We start from the raw sequence: 24,207 nt of genomic DNA on the forward strand, positions 1-24,207 counted from the left end.
CTTAAACAATAATTGAGTCAAGAAGAAATCCAAAAAGAAAGTAAAGAGTACATCAAGACAAAAAAAAAATGAATGATACCTCGTACTGAAACTTATGGGATACAGTAAAAGCAGTATTAAAAGGGAAGTTTATTGTAATAAATACATATATATATAATAACCTGAACCTACCTTTACATCTCAAGGAGATAGAAAAAGAACAAATTATCCACATAGTTAGCAAAAGGGAGAAAATAACAAAGAATAGAAATAAAACAGAAAACAGAAAAACAATAGAAAAAATCAGACAAAATTGATAAATCTTAAACTAGGCTAGTTAATAAAAAAGACAGAAGACTCAAATAAATAAAAAGAGAAATTAAGGACTAGATATCACAACTAATGCCACAGACATAAAAAGAATTAAAAGAAACTACTATAAACAATTATATGACAACAAATGAAATAACAGAAAAATGGACACACTCCTACAAAATGTAGCCTATTGGTATACTAACCAGTGAAGAATTAGCAAGTCTGTACAGATCTATAACTGAGATGGAAATTGATTTAGTACTCAAAAACCTTTAACAAAGAAAAACCTGGGACTAGATGAATTCACTGAAAGGTGAACTCTACCAAACATTTAAAGAATCCTCCAATCCTTTTGAATTTTCAAAAAAATTGAAGAAGAACACTTCCAAACTTATTTTACCAGCATCACCCTGGTACCAAAGCCAGGCAAAGACATCACAAGGAATGAAAACTACAGGTAAATGTCCATAATGAAAGTAGATGCAGAAATCCTCAACAGAACACTAGCAGCCTGAAACTAACAGTACATTAAAGGATAATACACCATGACCAGCTGGTATTTATCTCTGAGATGCAAGGATACTTCTCCATACAAAAATCAATTAATGTTATATACCACATTATTAGAATAAAGGATAATCACGTGATCATCTTAAATACAAAGCACTGACAAAATTTAATATCCTTTCATGATAAAAAAAAAAAAAAAAACTCAACAAATAAGGAATAAAAGGATAGTACCTCAGTGTAGTTAAGACCATACATGAAAAGCCTGCAATTAACATTATACTCAATGGTGAAAAGTTGAAAGCTTTTCCTCTACAGCCAAAAGCAAAATCAAGATACCTCCTCTAACCACTTTATTCAACAAAGCTCTGGAAACCTTAACCAGAGAAAATAGAGAAGAAACAGAAATAAAAGACATTCCAATTGAAAAGGGAGAAGTAAAATTGTCCCTGTTCGCACATGAATTGATCCTATGTGTTGAAATCCCTAAAGTCTCCACAAAAAAACTGTTAGAACTGATAAACAAATTCAGTATATTTGCAGGATATAAAATCAACACAGAAAAATCAGCGGTGTTTCTGTACACTAACAATAAACTCTCTGAAAAGTAACTCAGGAAAGCAATCCCATTTACAACAGCACCAAAAAGAATAAAATAGTCTGGGAATGGTGATGCATGCCTGTAATTTCAACACTTCAAGAGGCCAAAGTGGGAGGATCACTTGAGGCTAGGAGTTTGAGACCAACCTGGAAAACATAAAAAGACTCCATCTCTATGAAAAAAATAACATAATATAAAAATAAACTTTCCAAAGAATAAAATACTTAGAAATAAACTAAACTAAGGAAGTGAAAAGTTTGTGTACTAAGATCTATAAAACATTTTTGAAAGAAAATGACATTGGCCTTGGCAATGATTTCATGGATATGACTTCAAAAGTGTAGGTAACATAAAAATAAATTGTGGGATTGCATCAAACTGAAAAGCTTCTGCACAGCAAAGTGAACACTCAACAAGAGTAAAAAGTCAACCTACAGAATTGGAGAAAATATTTGCAAACCATATATTTGAAAAATGATTTATCTCCAAATTATGTAAGAGATTTCTTCAACTCAATAGCAAAACAATATTAATCCAGTTACAAAATGGATAAGGATTTGAAAAGACTTTTCTCCCCAGATGACATAGATTTGGCCAACAGGTATATGAAAAAAAGTCACTAATTACCAGGAAAATGAAAATCAAACCACAGTGAAATTCAGGATAGCTATTATCAAAAATCCAAACACAGCAAGTGTTGTCAAGGATGTTGTCAAGGTTGCCAAGGAGAAATCAATACCCTTCCATGCTACTGTGCAGCTGCTATGGTAAACAGCATGGAACTTTCTTAAAAAACTAAAAATAGAACTACAATATGATCCAGCATCCCATTTATGGATATTTATCTAAAAGAATTGAAATCAAGATATCAAAAGCATATCAGCATTCCCAGTTTGTTGCAGCATTATTCACATTAGCCATGATGTGGAAACAACCTAAATGTTCATCAATAGATTGATGGACAAAGAAAATGTAGTATACACATACAATGAAATACTATTCAGCCTTTAAGAAGAAGGACATTTTTCAATATTGACAATATCAATGAACCTGGAAGACATTATGCTCAGTGAAAGAGCCAGTCACAGAAAGACAGATACGATTCCATTTATATGAGATATATAAATAGTGAAGTTCATGAATTAAAGAGTGGAATGATGATTGCCAGGTACTGGAGACTTTTAGCATATGGCACCAGTATAGTATGTGGCACTCAAGTGCCTTCCAGGAAACATAGTTGTTCTATATTTATACATTTTTGTTCTATATTTATACATGACTTTTCTTCTGGAACATCGATATTGGGGATTGGTTCTATAGGCTATAAAAAAAACCTGACTTAAAGGGCTCTATCCCTATATTCTCTCTAGTATATTAATAGCTTATTAAATATATCTTAGAAAATAAATTGTTACTATGATATGCTTAATATTAAGGAATTGTACATTGATTGATGAGTTAGTGATTTCAGTAGATATTTTATTGTTTTTTTCTTGCAAGTTTTTATTCACTCTTTTGGCAAAAGTGGGGCAATAATGCAGTGTTGTGTGCTGTAGCCTATCATGTATGGAGGAAAAGGCCCGCTCTCTTTTATAGCTGTTGATTTAAGTTATTAAAGATGGAGGCATCTCTGTAATCTTAACCAGAATTGAGCATGTCCTCCAAAATGTGGTGCTAATGCCTTCCTTAGTGATTTCAGGTATCCCCTGTGTCAAGCTGGTTATAAACAGAGCAGAGAGAACATGTCACCAATAAATGAGAAGGCTTTTGTTGGTACTTTCTACAGGGGCTCCGGGGCTGAGATGGAAAACAAGAGAAAGATGTGAAGCTCTTTAATGGGTTATTCTATGTCTGCGTTCCTTTTGTTTCATTGAAAACAAATCAAACAAAATGCTTTCTAATGCCACAAAGAAAAAGGGCTTCAGTTAACAAAATTAAAGTAATTTTTCTTCAAATACTTTATTTGTTGAAAAAGACAGAATAAGTTTAGCCTTTTCTGGAAACCATGAATTTTGCATGATATTTTCTTAGAATTCTACACATCTGATATAGTGTCACAATATCCTGATTGTAGTCCTTCTTAGCTGCTTAACAAAATGAGATTCAGATCCTCTTACTGGTAGTTATTCATACACTTCTTCCTGTTTTCCAAATATTTCTTTAATCCTAGCAGTATTTTAATCATCAGCGTCCTAAATCTTTAGAAGGCATTGTTTGCTTTTGCTATCCAGAGAAAAGTTTGTAATTATTGGTCATGTTCAAATCATAAATGAGAAATTTGATAATAGATTAGTGAATGTTGAAAAAGGCAAAAACATATTTTGAAACTTTTTCTTAAAGTATTGGAGCATTCTTTTAAAGAAGCATATTAAAAAGTCAGTAAATACAGGTTACATACCAAAACTTAAGGAAAGAATATCTAGTAAGAAAAATCACTATGGAAAAGTAGACATGAAAATTTATAATTTATGAAGAGTCAATTCTTATTAAATACTAAGTTTCCCATTATAATACTGTATTTGGGGTGAAAGTCAAATTTTAGTATATTTTAAGTCCTTCTATAAACATAAGAAAAAATAACTTTCCACTTATGTTTTGATACCTGTTTATTACCTATACTTACAGTCTTCTAGGTCTCCAAAATTTGGAGGGTTGCATGAGATAATTACTTACAGAGAAAGTTATCTATGAATTTAAGAGAAAATGTTTCTGTTCTATCCAAATTAACTAGTCTTCTCAACCAGTACTTTCTTGTCATTCTTGGGTCTAACAGTTATGAGAGTGAAATCTTTGTATAATAAACATAGTAAAGTTGGTGAAAAGATAAAGTGCCTTATTTTCATGAGAATGTGAAGACTTTATGTTACTATTTTTGTGTAAGTATAAGAGTGGAAATAATAATTATGCCCAAAACTACCTTGGAACAAAATTTTATTTTATTCATTCAGTGAAAAATCTTTATAAAATATTATCACTATGTAGTATTCTGTTTCAGAATATTTTATTTTTAAGTTTGCATTATGTTTCAGAATACTACATTAGCAAAATAATCTTTTTAAAAACTGACTGTAGTAAAGCAACATCTGTCTTTATTATCAAAACTGTGAAGCTTTTAATTAATAGAAAACCATCATGGGTTGCTTCTTTAGAATACCACTAAATGTTAGAGACATCGTATACTGTACAGGAGTGTCGCTACTGGATGAGGATGTCTGGGAATTCATATGGATGAAATTCCATTCCACCACAGCAGTTTCTGAGAAGAAGATATTATTGGAAGCCTTAACTTGCAGTGATGACAGGAATTTATTAAATAGGTAAGTAAATTGATTTTCTAAATTTGTTTCTGTAATGAAAGTATTCTCTGTTAATGAAATTGCTCTAAAGTCGCTTTTATTTACTTGAATATATGTTAGTTGCTTTAAAATATATCTTCCTAAAGGTTAGGAAAACTGCCATGTTAATGACTAAAGCTACTTGATTTCATTGATTATATCTTTTTATGACTAATTATTTTATGTAATTGATACATGTGTAAGAAAAGATTTCATTATAAAAGAAAGTGTTTAGTATAAAGAATTTTAAAGAAGAATTTGCATCATTGAACCAGAATTGTGATTTATCCTTCCACAAGATTTTTTTAGAGTTCAATGTTTTTAATTAAAATACTATGAGTTTGGTCCTCTCTTTTCTATAAACAGAAATGTGTTTTATTTTTAAGTTTGCATTAAAGATTGCACTAGACTATTCTTTTGAAGAATATAACAAACTAGGGCCTATAATTTTAGTAAGATTATTAAAATGTTTATGTTATTAGACTAAAATTTTTTACAAAATTATGTCTTTATAGGCTTCTAAATCTGTCACTAAATTCTGAGGTGGTGCTGGATCAAGATGCAATTGATGTCATAATCCATGTAGCTCGAAATCCACATGGCCGAGATCTTGCCTGGAAGTTTTTCAGAGATAAATGGAAGATATTAAGTACCAGGTAGAAATAAGAATTCAATTATTCATACTTGAATGAGTAAATAAAAGCTGATATATGAGGAATAAAGGCCCAAGTTTTGTGTTAAAGCTAAGATCCATGCAATAGGATTTGATTTTAAAATATTCAACCAAGATGAATGTTGCCACTCCTGTGAAATTCAAAATTATTTTTAAAAGTCTGTAACTTTAATCATTTATTAAAACTGATAACCTTAATAAGTTATATGTGCAAACATTTGGAGTATAAAATGTTTAGCTGAGCAACTTCCCTGGAAATTCTATCAAACCGTCCAAAGTTGAAGAAAACTGTCATAAAACCCCTATATCTCAAATATGCCATAGAAATGATTTATAAATACAGTGGTATTATAACAAGGAAACTTTAATTACTTCTGAGGACCTGTTTAAATTTTCTTTAAATATAAATAACTTCAAATACCTGAATAATACCATGATGCAGAGAAGGATTATTAATCATTTGAATCATTGTATAATTCCAGTTGCGGTAAAATGTATTCCCAGGACATCTTGTTTCATGGTGAGAATTCTTTAGTCTCAATTTTAGAAAATATTTTATTATACATTTAAATGTATTATAATATATGGTAATTTATTACTCTGATAATCCCTGTGGCCTTTTAAAATTAAATTTATTATAGAGCATGTAAATGCTGCTTGTTATTCTCAGACTTAGATGTTCCCAGACAGTAAGCAGACCTACTGTTCTGTTCATGAAAAGCTAGTGTGTAAACTTTATTATTTTTAAGCACACTTTGATCAGTTGCCCTATTATAATGAGTCTAGCTAAAAAGGGTGTATTAGAGCTCCACCAAGATGGCCGAATAGGAACAGCCTCAGGTTTCTAGCACAAAAACGTGCACAAACCTGGGTGACCCTTTTAGCTGATGCCTGGAATGCCTGCAAGACAGAGCAGCCCATTCCCCTGCAAAAGAGTGGGCTGAAGGCAGGGAGCAAGGTGATCTGGCTCAGGGTCCTACCCCCACAAAGACCATCAATCTGAAACGCACTGGCTTGAGAGTTTCACAGCCAGCACAGCAGTTTGAGCTCAACCCTGGACAGTCAAGTTCCATGGGAGGGGAAGTGTGGCTGCCATTACTGAGGCAGCCTGCCATTACTGAGGCAGATGTAACCTTAACTGTGTAAACGAAACTGCGAGGACATTTACTCAGTAGCTGGACAGAGCCCGCAGCATCTCAGCAACACCTCTGCAGGCAGGCTGTAACTAGACTCCCACCTTGCTGGGTAGGGGATCTCTGAAAAAAGGCAGCAACATGTCACGGACTTATAAATAAAGCCCCACTTTCCCAGGACAGAGCACCTGGGGAAAGAGGCAGTTGTGAGTTCCACTGCAGCAGACTTAAACGTCCCTGCCCAGCAGCTTTGAATGGAACAATGAAGCTCTCAGCACAGCACTTGAGCTCTGATAAGGGACAGACTGCCTCCTCATGTGGCTCCCTGACCTCTGTATAGACAAAGAGGCACCTCATAAAGGAGAGCTCTGGCTGACATCTGGTGGGTACCCTTCTGGGACAAAGATACCAAAGGAAGGAACAGGCAGCAATCCTTACTGCTCTGTAGCACCTGAAGGTAATTCCCAGGCAAGCAGGATCTGGAGTGGATCTCCAGCATTGCTCCAGCAGAGGAGCCTGACTGTTAGAAGGAAAACTAAAAAGCAGAAAGAAATAGCTTCGACATCAACAGAAAGGACATCCACTCAGAGACCCCATCTGAAAGTCACCAACTTCAAAGATAAAAAAGTATATAAATCCAGGAAGATGGGAAGAAATAGCGCAAAAAAGAATGAAATCACCAAAAACCAGAATACTTCTCCTCCTCCAAGGGATCAAAACTCCTCACCAGCAAAGGAACAAAACTGGATGGAAAATGAGTTTGACAAATTGACAGAAGCAAGCTTCAGAAGGGGAGTAATAAAAAGCTTCTCTGAGCTAAAGGAACATGTTCTTACCCACTGCAAAGAAGCTAATCACCTCAAAAAAAGTTAGATGGAATTCTAACTAGAATAACTAGCTTAGAGAAGAATATAAATTACTTGATGGAGCTGTAAAACAGCATGAGAACTTCACAAAGCATACACATGTTTAAATAGCCAAATCAATCAAGGAGAGATATTTAAGACCAACTCAATAAAATAAAATGAGAAAGCAAGATTAGAGAAAAAAGAGTAAAAAGAAATGAACAAAGCCTCCAAGAAGTATGGGATTATGTGAAAAGACCTAATCTATGTTTGATAGGTGTACCTGAATGTGATGGGGAGAATAAATCCAAGCTGGAAAACACTCTTCAGGGTATTATCTAGGAGAACTTCACCAACCTAGCAAGGCACGCCAACACTTAAATCCAGGAAATACAGAGAACACCACAGAGATATTCTTCAAGAAGAGCAATCCCAAGGCACATAATTGTCAGATTCACTGGGGTTGAAATGAAGGAAAAAATGCTAAGGGCAGCCAGAGAGAAAGGTCAAGTTACCCACAAAGGAAACCCCATCAGACTCACAGCAGATCTCTTGGCAGAAACCCCAATAGGCCAGAATAGAGTGGGGGCCATTATTGAACATCCTTAAAGAAAAAAACTTCAAACCCAGAATTTCATATCCAGCCAAACTAAGCTTCATAAGTAAAGGACAATTAAAATCCTTTATGGACAAGCAATTGGTGAGAAATTTCATCACCACCAGGCCTGCCTTACAAGAGCTCCTGAAGGAAGCATGAAACATGGAAAGGAACAACCAGTATCAGCCACTCCAAAAATGTACCAAATAGTAAAGACCATTGACACAATGTAGAAACTGTGTCAACTAATGGGCAAAACAACCAGCTAATATCAAAATGGCAGGATCAAATTCACATATAATATTAACCTTAACTATAAATAGGATAAATGCTGCAATCAAAAGACACAGACTGGCAAACTGGATAGAAAGTCAAGACCTATTGGTGTGCTATACTCAGGAGACCCATCTCACATGCACAGATACACATAGACTCAAAATAAAGGGATGGAGGAAGATTTACCAAGCAAATGGAGAGCATAAAAAAGCAGATGTTGCAATCCTAGTCTCTCATAAAATGGACTTTAAATCAACAAATAACAAAAGAGACAAAGAAGGGCATTATATAATGCTAAAAGGATCAATGCAACAAGAAGAGCTAACTATTTTAAATATATATGCACACAATACAGGAGTACCCAGATACATAAAGCAAGTTCTTAAGGACATACAAAGATACTTAGACTCCCACACAATAATAGTGGGAGACTTTAACACTCCACTGCCAATACTAGACAGATCAACAAGAAAGAAAATTAACAAGGATATCTAGGACTTGAACTCAGATCTGGACCAAGCAGACCTAATAAACATCTATAGGACCCTCCCACCCCAAATGCACAGAATATACATTCTTCTCAGCACCACATTGTACTTACTCTGAAATTGACCACATAATTGGAAGTAAATCACTTCTCAGCAAATGCAGAACAGCAGAAATCATAACAACCAGTCTCTTAGACCACAGCGCAAGCAAATTAGAACTCAGGATTAAGAAAGTTACTCAAAACCATACAACTACATGGAAACTAAACAACCTGCTCCTGAATGACTACTGGATAAATAATGAAATGAAGGCAGAAATAAAGATGGTCTTTGAAACCAATGAGAATGAAGATACAACGTTCCAGAATCTCTGGGACACATTTAAGGCAGAGTCTAGAGGGAAATTTAGAGCACTAAATGCGCATATGGGAAATAAGAAAATATCTAACATCAACACCCTATCATCAAAATTTAAAGAGCTAGAGGAACAAGATCAAACAAATTCTAAAGCTAGCAGAAGACAAGAAATAACTAAAATCAGAGCAGAACTGAAGGAGATAGAGACATGAAAAACCCTTCAAAAAATCAATAAATCCAGGAGCTAGTTTTTTGAAAATGTCAACAAAATAAATAGACCACTAGCCAGAGTAATAAAAAAGAAAAAACAGAAGAATCAAATAGATGCAATTAAAAATGATAAAGGAGATATCACCACTGATTCCACAGAAATACAAACTACTATCAGAGATTATTACAAACAACTCTAGGCACGTAAACCAGTAAATCTAGAGGAAATGGATAAATTCCTGGACACTCACACCATCCCAAGACTAAACATGGAAGCAGTTGAATCACTGAATAGGCCAATAACAAGGTCTGAAGTAGAGGCAGCAATTCATAGCCTACCAACGAAAAAAAGTCCAGGTCCAGACAGATTCACAACTGAATTCCACCAGACATACAAAGAGGAGCTGGTACCATTCCTTCTGAAATTATTCCAAATAATACAAAAAGAGGGAATCCTCCCTAACTCATTTTATGAGAACAACATCATCCAGATACCAAAACCTGGCAGAGATATAACTAAAAAAGAAAATTTCAGGCCAATATCCATGATGAACATAGATGCAAAAGTCTTCAATAAAATACTGGAAAACTGAATGCAACAGCACATCAAAAAGCTTGTCCATCACAATCAAGTAGGCATCATCCTGGGGATGCAAGGCTGGTTCAACATTCGCAAATACATGAATGTAATCCATCACATATATATACTGAGCCAAAGACAAAAACCACATGATTATCTCAATAAATGCAGAGAAAGCCATCACAATATTCAAAAGCCCTTTATGATAAAAACTCTAATAAGTTTGGTATTGATGGAATGTATCTCAAAATAATTAAAATATTTATGACAAACCCATAGGCAATATCATAATGAATAGGCAAAAAATGTAAGCATTCTCTTTTAAAACTGGCACTAGACAGGGGTGCCCTCTCTCACCATTCCTATTCAACAATCAGGCAAGAAAAAGAAATGAAGTGTATTCAGTTAGGAAAAGAGGAAGTCAAATTGTCTCTGTTTGCAGATGACATAATCATATATTTAGAATATCCCATCATCTCAGCCCAAAATCTCCTTAAGATGATAAGCAACTTCATTAAAGCCTCAGGATACAAAACTAATGCACAAAAATCTCAAGCATTCCTATACACCAATAACAAACAAACAGAGAGCCAAATCATGAGCGAACTCCCATTCACAATTGCTGCAAAGAGAATAAAATACCTAGGAATACAACTAACAATGGAGATGAAGGACCTCTCAAGGAGAACTACAAACCACTGCTAAAGGAAATAAGAGAGGACACAAACAAATGGAAAAATATTCCCTGCTCATGGTTAGGAAGAATCAATATCACTAAAATGGCCATACTGCCCAAAGTAATTTATAGATTCAATGCTATTGGCATCAAACTACCATTGACCTTCTTCACAGAAGTGGAAAAAACCATCTTAAACTTCATATGGAACAAAAAAGAGCCCACATAGCCAAGACAATCCTAAGCAAAAAGAGCAAAGCTGGAGGCATCATGCTACCTGACTTCAAACTATACTACAAGGCTGCAGTAATCAAAACAGCATGGTACTGGTACCAAAACAGAGATATAGACCAATGGAACAGAACAGAGGCCTTGGAAGTAATGCCACACATCTACAGCCATCTGATCTTTGACAAACTGGACAAAAACAAACAATGGGGAAAAGATTCCCTGTTTAAAAAATGGTGTTGGGAAAACTGGCTAGCCATGTGCAGAAAACTGAAACTGGACTCCTTCCTTACACCTTATACAAAAATTAACTCCAGATGGATTAAAGATTTAAATATAAGAACACCATAAAAACCCTAGAAGAAAACCTAGGCAATACCATACAGGACATAGTCATAGGCAAGGACTTCATGTCTAAAACACCAAAAGCAGTGGCAACAAAAGCCAAAATAGACAAATGGGATCCTATTAAACTCAAGAGCTCCAGCACAGCAAAAGAAACAATCAACAGAGTGAACTGGCAAACAACAGAATGGGAAAAATTTTTTGCAAGCTACCCATCTGACAAAGGGCTAATATCCAGAATCTACAAAGAACTAAAACAAATATACAAGAAAAAAACAACTCCATCAAAAAGTGGGCAAAAGTTATGGCACATTTCAAAAGAAGACATTTATTTGGCCAACAAACATATGAAAAAATGCTCATCATTACTGGTCGTTAGAGAAATGTAAATCAAAACCACATTGAGATACCATCTCATGCCAGTTAGAATGATGATCATTAAAAAAATCTGGAGAGGATGGGGAAGAATAACACTGGGAGAAATGCCTGATGTAGATGCGGGGGGTGGGGCAGGAAAGGGAATGGAGACAGCAGACCACCATGGCATGTATGTACCTATGTAACAATCCTGCAGGATGCAGGATGTACACATGTACCCCAGAGCCCAAAATATAATAAAAAAAAAAATCTGGAGACAACAGGTGCTGGAAAGTATGTGGAGAAATAGAAACACTTTTATACTGTTGGTAGGAATGTAAATTAACTCAACCATTGTGGAAGACAGTGTGATGATTCCTCAAGGATCTAGAAATAAAAATACCATTTGATCCAGCAATCCCATGACTGGGTATATAACCAAAGGATTATAAATTGATCTATTATAAAGACACATGCACATATATGTTCACTGTGGCACTGTTTACAATAGCAAAGACTTGGAACCAACCCAAATGCCAATCAAAGATAGACTGGATAAAGAAAATGTAGCACATATACACCATGGAATAGTATGCACCTATAAAAAATGATGAGTTCATGTCCTTTGTTGGAACATGGATGACTCTGGAAACCATGATTCTCAGCAAACTGACACAAGAACAGAATACCAAACACCACATGTTCTCACTCATAAGTGGGTGTTGAACAATAAGACCACATGGACACAGGGAGGGGAACATCACACACTGGGGTCTATTGGGGGGTGGGGTGCTATTGGAGGGATAGTAAAGGGTGGGGTGATTTGGGAGGGATAACATTAGGAGAAATACCTAATGTAGGTGATGGGGGGATGGAGGCAGGAAACCACCATGTTGTGTGTATACCAATGTAATAATCCTGCAAGATCTGCACATGTACCCCAGAAGTTAAAGTAAAATAAAAATTAATTTTAAAAAAAGGAATGGATGTATTATATTAAAATACTCCATCCATAGAAATTTCATTGTCAGAAAATACTGTTATTTCTATAAGACACATTGACTTTTTAAATATTTCCAGCTCAGATCTTTTAATAGTTGGATGATTAAACCTTGCTTTGCTTTTGTGCATATAATAGAATGGTCAGACACTTAAGATAAAATTAATATATACAAATATTTCACTTAAAAGAATATAAAACATCTATCAATGTGTAGTTTCTTTAGGGAGTGGTTTTGTAAATCAGAGTTCAGTGCAATGCAATTATAGGGATATATAGTTTATTGCCTACCAAAATATATTTAGTTACTGATATGCCTATTTTGTCTCACTGAATTCATGATGTCCATCTTATCTAAAACTATGATGGTGTTTACACTGACAAATAGGAGCATAATCTTCATGGTCTCCTGCTCCTCTGTCAGTCTTTGAATGTTGGAGTTCATGGAGCTCTGTTGAAGGCACTCTTCTTCCCACTCTGCAAGTTCTTCCTGATTTTAGTTGCCTTCTACTCTCATGGTTTCAATTACTCCCAAATCTGTATCTCTAATTCAGACATTTTATGTAAGTTTGTCCCTGTGATAGGTAATTGCCCATCGAAGTTGCGTTTATGACCTTGCTTGCAAGGCCAAATCCACGATTTTTCTCTCGTCCTCCTTTTCTCAGTAACTCTTACAGCTGTCCACCAATTGCTCAAGCGCAACACTTGGAAGTCTACATAGACTTCCTTTTTTCTTTTGCCATGTATAACAATTAGACTCTAGGCCGTGTCAATTTAACAGTTCCTAAAGTTTGCTGAATTCTTCCTCTCTTTTCCTGCTACCACTTCCCTATTGTAGGTTCTTGTCTCTTTGCAGTACTCTTACAATAATAGCCTTCTGTCTCACTGCCTCTATAGTTATACAAACACACTTCAGCCTCTTCCCTTTATCCCAAGAATCATTCTGAAAATCAAATGTGATATTTCCCTGCTGTAAAAATTTCTGTGAGATTTATAATCTAAGCCCCTTAATATATCCTCTGCATATTTTCTCAGCCTCTTGTTCTTCAATCTCCAGCCTCAAATGTATCAAAGTATGTACTTTTTTTTTTTTTTTTTTTTTTTGAGACAGGGTCTCACTCTGTCACCCAGGCTGGAGTGCAGTGGAACGATCACAACTCTGCAGCCTTGACTGCCTGAGCTCAGGTGATCCTTCCACTTCAGTCTCCTAAGTAGCTGAGACTACAAACACGCCACCATGCCCAGCTAAATTTTCCTACTTTTGGTAGAGACAAGGTTTCACCATGTTGCCCAGGCTGGTCTCGAACTCCTGGACTAAAGCAATCCACCTGCCTCAGCTTCCCAAAAGCGCTGGGATCACGGGCATAAGCCACCGCCTTGGCCTGTATGCACTGTTAATATGCAATTGCTTGTAGTTGTCTGCACAAACCATGTCTTTTCACGTCTCTTTGTCTTTGTTTATGTTGGTATTCTACCTAAAATTACTTTCTTCCCTGTTGCTCAGAGCTACTCCATGCTTAATCTAGATACTATTATCTCCCAGAAGCCATTCCCAAGACCCCACAGCTAAAGAGACCCTCTCTGAGAACTGAGTATAATTTTATCACCATCACATTTAGCCACAATGTGTGGAAATTATCTGATTACATGTCTAGCTCTTCAGCTAGATAATATAATACCTTCAAGAAGAGACTGTGTCTTATTATTATCTTCACAGGACTACATAAGTAAAAACAACTAACATTTCTTTAGAAAAAGAATTGTTATTTGTCTGGATAATTGGACACTTTTATGACACATACTGATTGAGAATGATCACTTATATTATTATTGAATGCCTATTTGTTTGCTTTTACTTAGCTAACTTTTTTTCCATGGAATAGTTCAATGTTAGAATCACAACAAATCTCAGTGGTCATTTAGTTCAGCCTTCTCATTTTATAGATGAGGAAACTAAATTCTACAGAAGCTAAATTAAATTTTAAATTATATACTTAAGATCCCATAAGCTAGGGAAGCATTAGAAAACGTCTTATAACAGTGCATAGATCCCTGTCTTTAAACACCCAGAGCCTTATTTTTATTATACTGACCTTAGTTCTAAAAGTATGATAACCTGTAATAGGTATCGTTAGCATAGTAGGGACAAATCAGTAAAATGAGAATTATTTTCAACTCACTGACACAAGCTGTTCCTTGTCTTGAGTCAAAAGTCAAGTAATTGTGTTGGTGGAATAAAGATTAGGCAATCCAAATGAAAAAGTAGATGTTTTACTTTAATGTACATATGAAAAAGCTAATATTTTGGAGAACATTTTTGAGAATGCATTTTGCCTCAGTTTCTAAGAATGAAATATGACAATGCCAGTGTCAATTATGACTAACCATACCAAAAGATGTGACAGTGCCCAAGATGATCCTGCAGTTCCTTTTGCATTGGTTGGAATCATTTTCCCTTCCAGTGAGCTAAGTTGCTTTGTAAATGAAAGTTTTAAAATAGTTTATTCTCAGGCCTGGCTTGGAAATATACTGTTAATCCCTAATCCAGTTATAGAGGGCCCCTTTGAAAAAATGTGCTACAGCTCCGACTTCTCTGAAACAATGGGAACCATATCAGGTGGGGTCTGATGATATCCCATAGCCATAACTCTTTGTCCCTCCCTGACTCCCTAGAGAAGTGGGCTTGGGTGCTCAGAGATTTGGCAGTCTCTGATAACATTGATCAAATGGAACTTGAGAAGAGCTCTAAAAAGTCTTTATGGTAATATTTTTTAATTACTACCTGCATTGAAATAAACTCTTATTTTCTTTTGAGGTATGGAGAAGCATTGTTTATGAATTCCAAACTTATCAGTGGAGTCACAGAATTTCTTAATACTGAAGGTGAACTCAAAGAGGTAAATATTTTAAGATGAGGTCTAATTATTTTCTTTTATAAACATTTGAAATTGTCCATTTACTTCAGTCATTTCTGTGCAACAGATTCACATCCATTCCTTTTACTTACACACGCACAACACACACACACACACACACACACGTTAAAGACGACTCAATTCATGATTTGCAAGGGATATTTTTAACATGTCTAATATTGAAGGCCTGCAAGAAATATTTGAATGTAATGATTTTCAATCCTGGAGACCCACAATCTGCTTTAGAGATCATTGATCCAATCAGCTATTCCTCAAATGATTCTATTAACCCACTGTAAGATTCACTAAATAACAAAACCATCCTGTCAATGACTCAGTATTTGTATAAAGATCTAAGGTTGGTGTTGAGATACAGACTATATGTCTCACTGCTTTGTGGTCAGTCCTAAACAGACAGTGGACATACTATACATAATAATATTGGTTTGTGCTATGTAGCCTCTTAACTGAAACAACTTCTTATGCATAGAAAGAAGCATATCTGCTAATACATATTGAGATTAATAAATTGTTTTAAAAATGCTTGGTAAAATCACAAATGAATTTCATTAATGAAAATAAACCCAATTTTTAACGACTGGTGTTCAGGTTATGGCAGTCCCTCACGTTTCCTTACTATGTTCTTTCTCGCTTATTACTATGGAAATTTAAGCCAGCTAGTTTTGTTTGATTGTTTGTTTTGCCATTAAGTCATGTCACTAATATAGAGAGATTAGAAATGGGGAGCAGTAAGGAGGTAGGCAAAAAGAAACAAAATATAGACTCTTTTAATTGATTACAATGAATTTTGCTTCAAACATTGCCTTTTCTTGTGCTCCTGTTCTCTATTGTAAAATATAGCTGATACGTGGCATTGAGAATGATGGTTTTCTCAGTTTTCGCTGACAGAATGCCTAATGCTGTGCCCCGCAGCTAATCACACTAAGCAGCATTCCCTAGAATCATCAACACTGGCATCATCCTTAATATCTTCTAATGTTGTCCAGTTTCCTATGATTATCCCGCGTGCACCAACTTGGATTCTTTCACACCATGAGCTGAGCTAAGCTAAGTCTCTGATTGTAATGATTTGAAATTCAGTCTTTATCCCTGCTATGTGTGTTCCCAACCCTGAAGGATTAAATTTGAAAGCCCCAGAACATTTTTTACTGTTTTTTAAATAAAGGAAGCTAAATGGAAAGGACTGTTTTCATATCCATAAAGAAACAGAAAGAAAAAACAATCAAATTAATGATTGCTTCCAATTTTCTCTGTATTTAAATGAAGCACTTTTAATTTCATGATTTTACGTTCAATAATCTGGGAATGAAAGACTCATTTAGTCACAACCTGTGCAGCCACTGAAGTGCGCACGAAGCGAAATCTCTCCCTCCCCTCTTCTCTCCCGTTTGCTCCCTTTGTTCTTTGTGCTTCTCTCCTTCTCTTTTATCTCCTCTCCTCCCTACCTCTCTCTCATCCCTTCTCCAATTTTTCTGCTTCTTTCTTTCCTCTAACTCTGTCTGCCTTTCATATTTTTCTGGACTCGAAAATACCCAGGCCCTGAAAAGAAAATACTTCAGACATTTTATTGATTTTATCACATACTAACCGTTTTGTCTTACATATTTCACTGGTTTATTTAATTTTCGCACCTTATTTAATTGCCATTTTAGATGTTTCAAAGTGTCCCTATAATGAAGGGTATAATTTCAAAATTGAAACTAAATTATGGTTTTTGTTTCATTACCTACAAAGCAGCTAATGTCACAATGCAGTCTCAGTGCCACGAGGAATGAATCTGTTCACTATGGAGTTATTTACTCTGGCTTTGCAGTTCAGCAGGTGCTGCCTGAGGCTCTTTAATACTTTCATCATCTATAAGATTGAGGAACACTATTGTCAGGTGGGGTGGGGATTTTGTTTTTTATGATGATAACCCCCCTTTCTTAAATAGAAGAGGCTGAGAGAATTTCAGTCACATTCTACCTTAACCCATAAACCTCATAAGCAGAAAGCCCAAGGTGCTGCCTTTGGATATGGCATATTCTTATTTCTAAGAGTTTATAGATCAAAAGGGAATCAGCATCTTTATGAATTCTGAAAACTCATTCCAGATTTTAATGATCCTCCTCAGCTTTAAATACATTCAGTAGAGACGCTTACGTTGGTCCATGGTTTCCTCCCCAAAACAGCATTCTAGTACCTGAAACTGGAATTTCCTTTTAATTACATGGCTCTAGCAATTTGAACAATATTCCTCCATGAGGCAATCTATCATTTATTTCATTTTAAGTTAATGGAGACAATCTTCTTGAACCTCAGATGCCCTTGCCATTTTTCCACACTAATGACCATTAACCAATCCTTTCATATGCCCATTTTTCCGCCTTTTTAAACTTAACATACAACACTGTTGTGGAGGAACATACAGCCTATGCATCAAAGATGCTATGTTTACAGTTTTAATATTGAAGGTATAAAGTTTATAATAGGGCAGTACTTAATTCTATTCATTTATATAGTTACTAAGAGTGTACTATGTTTTACAATCGACTCTAAAAATAATTTATCTTATGATGTTGAGATCTAGGATATCCTGAAATAAGAGGGATTTTTTTAATGCTAAAATATTTCTAATAGAGAAATTAACAAACATCTTTCAAAATTGTATGCTAAGAAGATCAGGGAACACAAACAACATTGCCATTTTACTAAACCTTATTTGATCAAAGTGCCTAAACTTGCAAAGCATATCATGGTATACTTAGAAACACAATTAAAAAAAAACAAAAAAAAATTAATTTGGCAGCACAAATCCTACCAAAGAGCTGAAGAAATAAGCAAATTAGATTACTAAATGCCTTTATTTTAGTCCAAGCCCTCTAAAGTGAGGCAGGGGTTTGTAAGGCACTGTGAGCATGCACTAGGGCCAGTTACAGGCAATTTCGACCACTGGTTGGATATCAGAGCTATGGAGAATTACAGGGCCTAAGATCAACTAATGGCACCTGTGGAAAGTGGGCCAGATGTGTTCCAAAGAAAAGTTCTTAAGATGCATATAAGCCACCTCAGACTCTCTGAACCCACAAGGGGAGTATTTTTTTACTGCATTTAAATCATGATGTAAGAAGTCAATCTCTAGAGACCCACCAGTTCACATTTTCGATTGAGAGTTCTTTTGCAGGATAATCCAACCTACGATCCTTGTGTCAATAAATGTTTATATTCAAACCCATAGTTTGCCTTTGAGGAGGACTTAAGAGTTTTACTTCATGTGTTTAGGCTGGCTTACCATTTCATAAGGAAACCAAGAGCATGCTCCACAGAGTTAAAGTTGCGAAAGGGTCATTTATAACTCTCTGGTGTATTCAGTGACTGCCTAGGAAAACATGTAATAATTCAGAATATACTTTAAAAAGAGTATATGTAATTTTTTCTGATTGACCTATAACATGTAAATAATGCCATGACAATATCATATTTTTGTAATAAATTTAAACAAAATTCAAAACATAGATCAAAATATATTACTTTTTGCTTTATAGACTGGATGAGTCTGAACATAAACATAGAAGTACAAATATATTATTGTGTTAATCAGATAAAGTTTAAAATTGTGATTCAAGTACTTCCATTAGACTTCCCTTTATATATATATATATGTATATACATTTCTATCCCCATGGCACAATGCCTGTAATATTTATTAATTCCAATCCCTTTGCTTCTTCCTTTTTTTCTTAGTATATGTAATTTGATCAAATGCCAAATCAGTTTTAAGAACAACACCTATAATTTTTTGTTATACATTGGATATTTTACATATTTGTTATAAAAGCACAGTGATTTTGAAATCTTCTAAATGATGTACCTCTGGGATACAGTTATCCATTGCTAATGCTGCTGGGCAAAGGGCTTTGTAGGAAAACAGAGTAAAAACTGAGAAAGCCCATCAGTATCATGTAATCAAAGTAACGTTTATAAATAAACTAAGCTATCCATGAAAAATTTTCTAAATTAATTCAGAAAGTTATAACTGCATTTTAACTCTGTCCTCCACCGCCATTTCTGCCTGCCCCTGTGCTAATCTTGATACACTACATTTCTCTCCTGGCATATCCTCCATGTGACACCCACCACATGATGAATCACACTCCACACTAATTACACCACATCATGTTTCTGAGTTGCAAGTTGATTTTTCACATTTGTCTATTAGCATCACAATTGTTAGTTCGTTGCCAGCTTCTTAAGATATATCAAACAGAAAGGAAAAACTTCTGGTATTTAATCTTGAAGGAAAATCTCTGAGTATTTCCAGAGTATGTGAATACTCTAAATAAAATTTTATGCCAAAAAATATGCCAAAATACTTAAAAATTATAATTTAAATGCTCAGATTCTCTAGCTAACACCGTATCCCTCCTTTAGTCTGTCGAAATCTAGTTACACAGGTGATTGCAATGTCATTAATCATCCAGTTTTCATAGCATTATTACTTTTTTTTTCCACCAGATAATACTTTGGTTATTCCTTGACATCAAAGATAATGTCAAGCCCAAAACCACTCATTGGGAGAAAATAAAAAATAATTTTCTCTCTATAAACAAAATGTGAACCTTAATTCTTTTATTCAGTTTTTAAGGCTACTTTGCACTTTGTATATGCATTGGAGTGAGAACCAGTCCTAACTTCAATCTCATCAACTTATTTTGAAATGATAAATTAAATGACTGTTTTAATATCTAATCACGAAACGTGAAACTGAATTTGGAGCTATTAAGTTGTAATGTCCACTGTTTTTTGTGTTCCAAAATCAATTACCTCACAACTAATTGACATAATCTGTTATATTTCCTTTCGTTTGCCAAGCTCATTTCACAATATTAAATATATCTTCTGTAGTGATTGTGGCATTTTGTTTCAAGTGGATTCTGTTTTCTAATTTTTCAAATAGATTCTTGTTCATGTATATTGGACAATAGTTCATTTTAAGACATGCAGGTTTAACATTTAAAAATTTCTTTTTCCAGCTCAAGAACTTCATGAAAAGCTATGATGGGGTAGCTGCTGCTTCTTTCTCACGAGCTGTGGAAACTGTTGAAGCCAATGTGCGCTGGAAAATGCTTTACCAAGATGAGCTTTTCCAATGGTTAGGAAAAGCTCTAAGACACTAATATATGTATCTTATAAACAATTCAACTCAGACTTTTATGAGAAAACATGCTTTCTGTGGAATGAGGAAAATGTGCTACATGGAAAATGGCCAGATTTTCAGTGTTAACATGTGGGAGGAATTTTTTTAGTTTTATATTTTTGTTTGGGGGGATATTTTTTGTTTGTTTCATTCATTCTGCTCTGTTTCTCTACTGGGTATTCCTCTCTAAAGAAACTCTTGCAAGTGAAACTAGCCATGATTGCTTCAGCTGTACATTCCTTGCTGTACAGGACCAAATATGATAGTGATGCATGTTGATGTTACAGTCAATTTGGAAAAACTTATCCAGAATATTCCGTGCATGGATATATGGTCCTGCCTGTGTTCCAGCATGCTTATTTCAAACCGCCAAGGTTGTATGTGAACATATGTTACATCCAGGATGGGCATTATGCAAAAGCACAAAGATTATATATGACAATCAGTGTTGCAATGAAAAAAAAAACTAAAAACAGAAATTATATTCTCAATGTTGGGCAATGTGAGAGGTAAAAGAGCCCTTGAAATGATTAATATCACTTATTTCAGCACTTAGATTGTCTGGCAATGATTATTGTGTTGCTAACTCATTTTCTTTGAGTTAAAGCTGTGAATACATTTTAAAAAGCATATAGTGTATGCATATGTGTATGTACATAGGGAAGCCCCATATGTATATAGTATGTTGTACACTGCACATGTACAAAGAATGTCTTCAGATCAAAGAACATTTATCTCTTTTTATAAACTTAAGGACAGTTGCAAAAGGCTTCAAAGAATTTATCTCAACATTCTTTCTATGTCCTGACTAAATTTCTCAACTGTTAAAAATTTTTCTTCTACTTCTTAAACAACTGTCTATTCTACTACATGAAGATGAATACAAACAAAATTTTTGTATAAACTAACCACTCTTCCAATTCTCCTGTGTCAGCCTTGCCTATAGATTCTGCCATCATTTTTTGCCAAAGTTCCTACTGCATGAAACAATTATGTAAACTTATAATTATTAGTGCTGAGAAAGAATTTATTTTCCATCTTGTTTATTTTCCTACCTTAAGTTGGGTAGTCCAGAGAGGTAAAAATTCTCTGCATGTTGGTCTTTATGTCTGTGTTGCTCTAAGCCTCCATTAAGCAAGCATACCTCAAGTGGGTCTATTAGCATTTAATGACCTTTTATGCCAGTTGTGCCATCCCTTAAGAGGAAAAGTTCCTTTTCTTATGTTAATGTACAAAGCTTTTCTTTTGGCACTGACAACTGTATTCTACCTGGGAATTTTGAATAGCCATTTTCATGGCTGTGTATTGTGTAACACAAATGTTTTTAAATGGCATTCTCACCCAGTAGGCCAGCTCTCCAAACACTGCTTAGATGCTTCAAAATAGCATATTTTAAGTTTGCCAGTTTAAAATACCAATGCAACTACTCTACATAGCCAAATATTTGTAAATCACTTCCTATATTCCTGAGGTTTTTCATGCCTCCAAATCTTACAAATCATTGAAAGAAATATATTCTAATACTAATCACTGAATAGTGAAAATAGTTAGACATTTTAGAAACCAGAGCCACAGAATTATTTTAAATTAGTAGAAAAGAGAAACTATTTCCTAATCTATAGAATAAAGTACCACCTAAAATTGAATTTTATCATTTAAGCAATTAATACCGATTAGTCACACTTAACTTTTTCAGCACTTCATTCAATTAAAATACGTGAATTTTAAATACTTTATATGATGTGCACAGGCATGGTAATGCTTAGTATAAAATCTAAACTTTTTTCATTTATCAGAAGTGATAAAATTTATTTACTAAACATTACATTTAAAAATTCTTGATTAAATGGGTAACTTCTAAAACATAACAATAATAAACACCACACTGCAATGCAGGTCCAAAATAAGTGCTATATCACCACTGAACTCATGTAATACATAAGAACAAATTAGAGGTGGATGGCTCGTTTTGTGTCATGAACTACTAAAAACTCTTAGATGTTGTGGTATATTTTGAGTAAAATTACCATTTCCAGATTTGAGTTTGAAGGGATTTCATAGTTATATTTTCCTCCCCACTGTTAATAATCATAATCCTTTTTCAGTATTTTAGTGGCCTTGAACAACTGGTTTATCTACAATATCAAATCCTAGGTGTATAATTATGTGCAATGCTCAATACCTCTTATAGTACTTGTTCAACAGTATAGTGGTATCAATGGCATTAAGATGGCATTTTTGTTCTACATATTTTTCAATAATTTATTCTTTCTAATGTTGAAATTATATCAGGCTTTACTGGTTTTTTTAGTTGTTGAAATAAGTAATATTTTCAAAATAATAAAATAACCAATGATATCTCTTGGAATAATCTGTAAAATGTAGTTATAAAATTCTATTTTCTACTTAGAGTTTTTATCTTTTCTTTTTTATTGGTTTTACAAATTATATATATATGCATGAAATAACAAACTGTTGAAAGTGTCCAACATAGTCCACATAACATAGTCCACAGTCATAACAATTTGCTGTGCCTATATGTGTAGAAAAAAGTAGTTTCAATTAGAAAGGACAACATTATTTATCACACTGAGTGTTAAACATTTCCAGGTAACTTGTAAATAAAATGATTTCCCCATTTTTACATATTTTTTCTTAAAATTTTTCTACAATCTTTGATGTTTCTAAAATACGCAATCTCAACCTATAAGACTAATATCTTCAATACTAGGTCTATTCTTGAGTTTCAATAACAGGTATTTTAGTTGGGTCATAAACTCACATTGGTTTATATTATCTCCAGGATAATTATATCATAGGACTGAGATTTTTGTGATAGTATTATTTACAAATATTATAACTATAATATCTTGTGAGGCTATTATTAAGGTTATGCCGTGTATTGATAAAATGCATTGTTTTCTCAAGAACTGTTACACATGTTGTTGTAACTGACTCATCACAAAAACATAATAAATGTTATTATCCCTAATATTCTGATGAGAGAACTGGGGCTCAGCATGAGCTATTTAAGACTACAAAATGAGGGTCAGCACAGTGGCTCATGCCTATAATCCCAGCACTTTGGGAGGCTAAGGTGGGAAGATCATTTGAGCCCCAAGGGTTTGAGACCAGTTTGGGCAACATATTGAGACCCAATTTCCATAAAAATAAAAATGAAAAATTAGCCTGGCATGGTGGTGTGTACCTGTCGTCCCAGCTATTGGGGAGGCTGAGGTGGGAGAATTATTTAAGACCAAAAGTTCAGTGCTCTAGTGAGCTATGATCAATATACTCCAGCTTGGTTGACAGAGTGAGATCCTGTCTCTAAAAAAATAAAAAATTCATACAGTTGTTATTTTGGGAACCAATACAATCACCTAAGTCTATCACAACACCATTCCCCAGTAAAATAAAAATATTTATTGAAAATATCTCTATCCCTTGCATTAGTTGGAAATTTTCCAAATACTAGACCAGCATCAAAATACACAATTAAATATATTTACAATAATTACATTGTTTGTTAACTTTTGCATTTCTAATTTGCAGATGTTAAAGTGGATAAAATGTTAAAATTTACTTTGGTCAG

The 24,207-nt window shown here is 34.5% G+C and overlaps 1 protein-coding gene across 1 annotated transcript in view; it reads left to right on the top strand.

Annotated features, from left to right (window-relative positions):
- The window catches only part of TRHDE (thyrotropin releasing hormone degrading enzyme), a 392,378-nt gene extending 369,395 nt beyond the window's left edge, over window positions 1-22,983 (top strand). The window contains exons 16-19 of the mRNA XM_032295835.1: window positions 4,552-4,719; window positions 5,253-5,393; window positions 15,319-15,400; window positions 20,452-22,983. Of these exons, the coding sequence (XP_032151726.1) occupies window positions 4,552-4,719; window positions 5,253-5,393; window positions 15,319-15,400; window positions 20,452-20,595 (535 nt within the window). The 3' untranslated portion in view covers window positions 20,596-22,983. The remainder of the gene's footprint in view (window positions 1-4,551; window positions 4,720-5,252; window positions 5,394-15,318; window positions 15,401-20,451) is intronic.
- Window positions 22,984-24,207: the final 1,224 nt, after the last annotated feature.

This window comes from Sapajus apella, unplaced genomic scaffold, assembly GCF_009761245.1.
Source record: "Sapajus apella isolate SASKATOON/1434 unplaced genomic scaffold, GSC_monkey_1.0 scaffold2, whole genome shotgun sequence".
In the NCBI taxonomy this organism is placed as follows: Eukaryota; Metazoa; Chordata; class Mammalia; order Primates; family Cebidae; genus Sapajus; species Sapajus apella.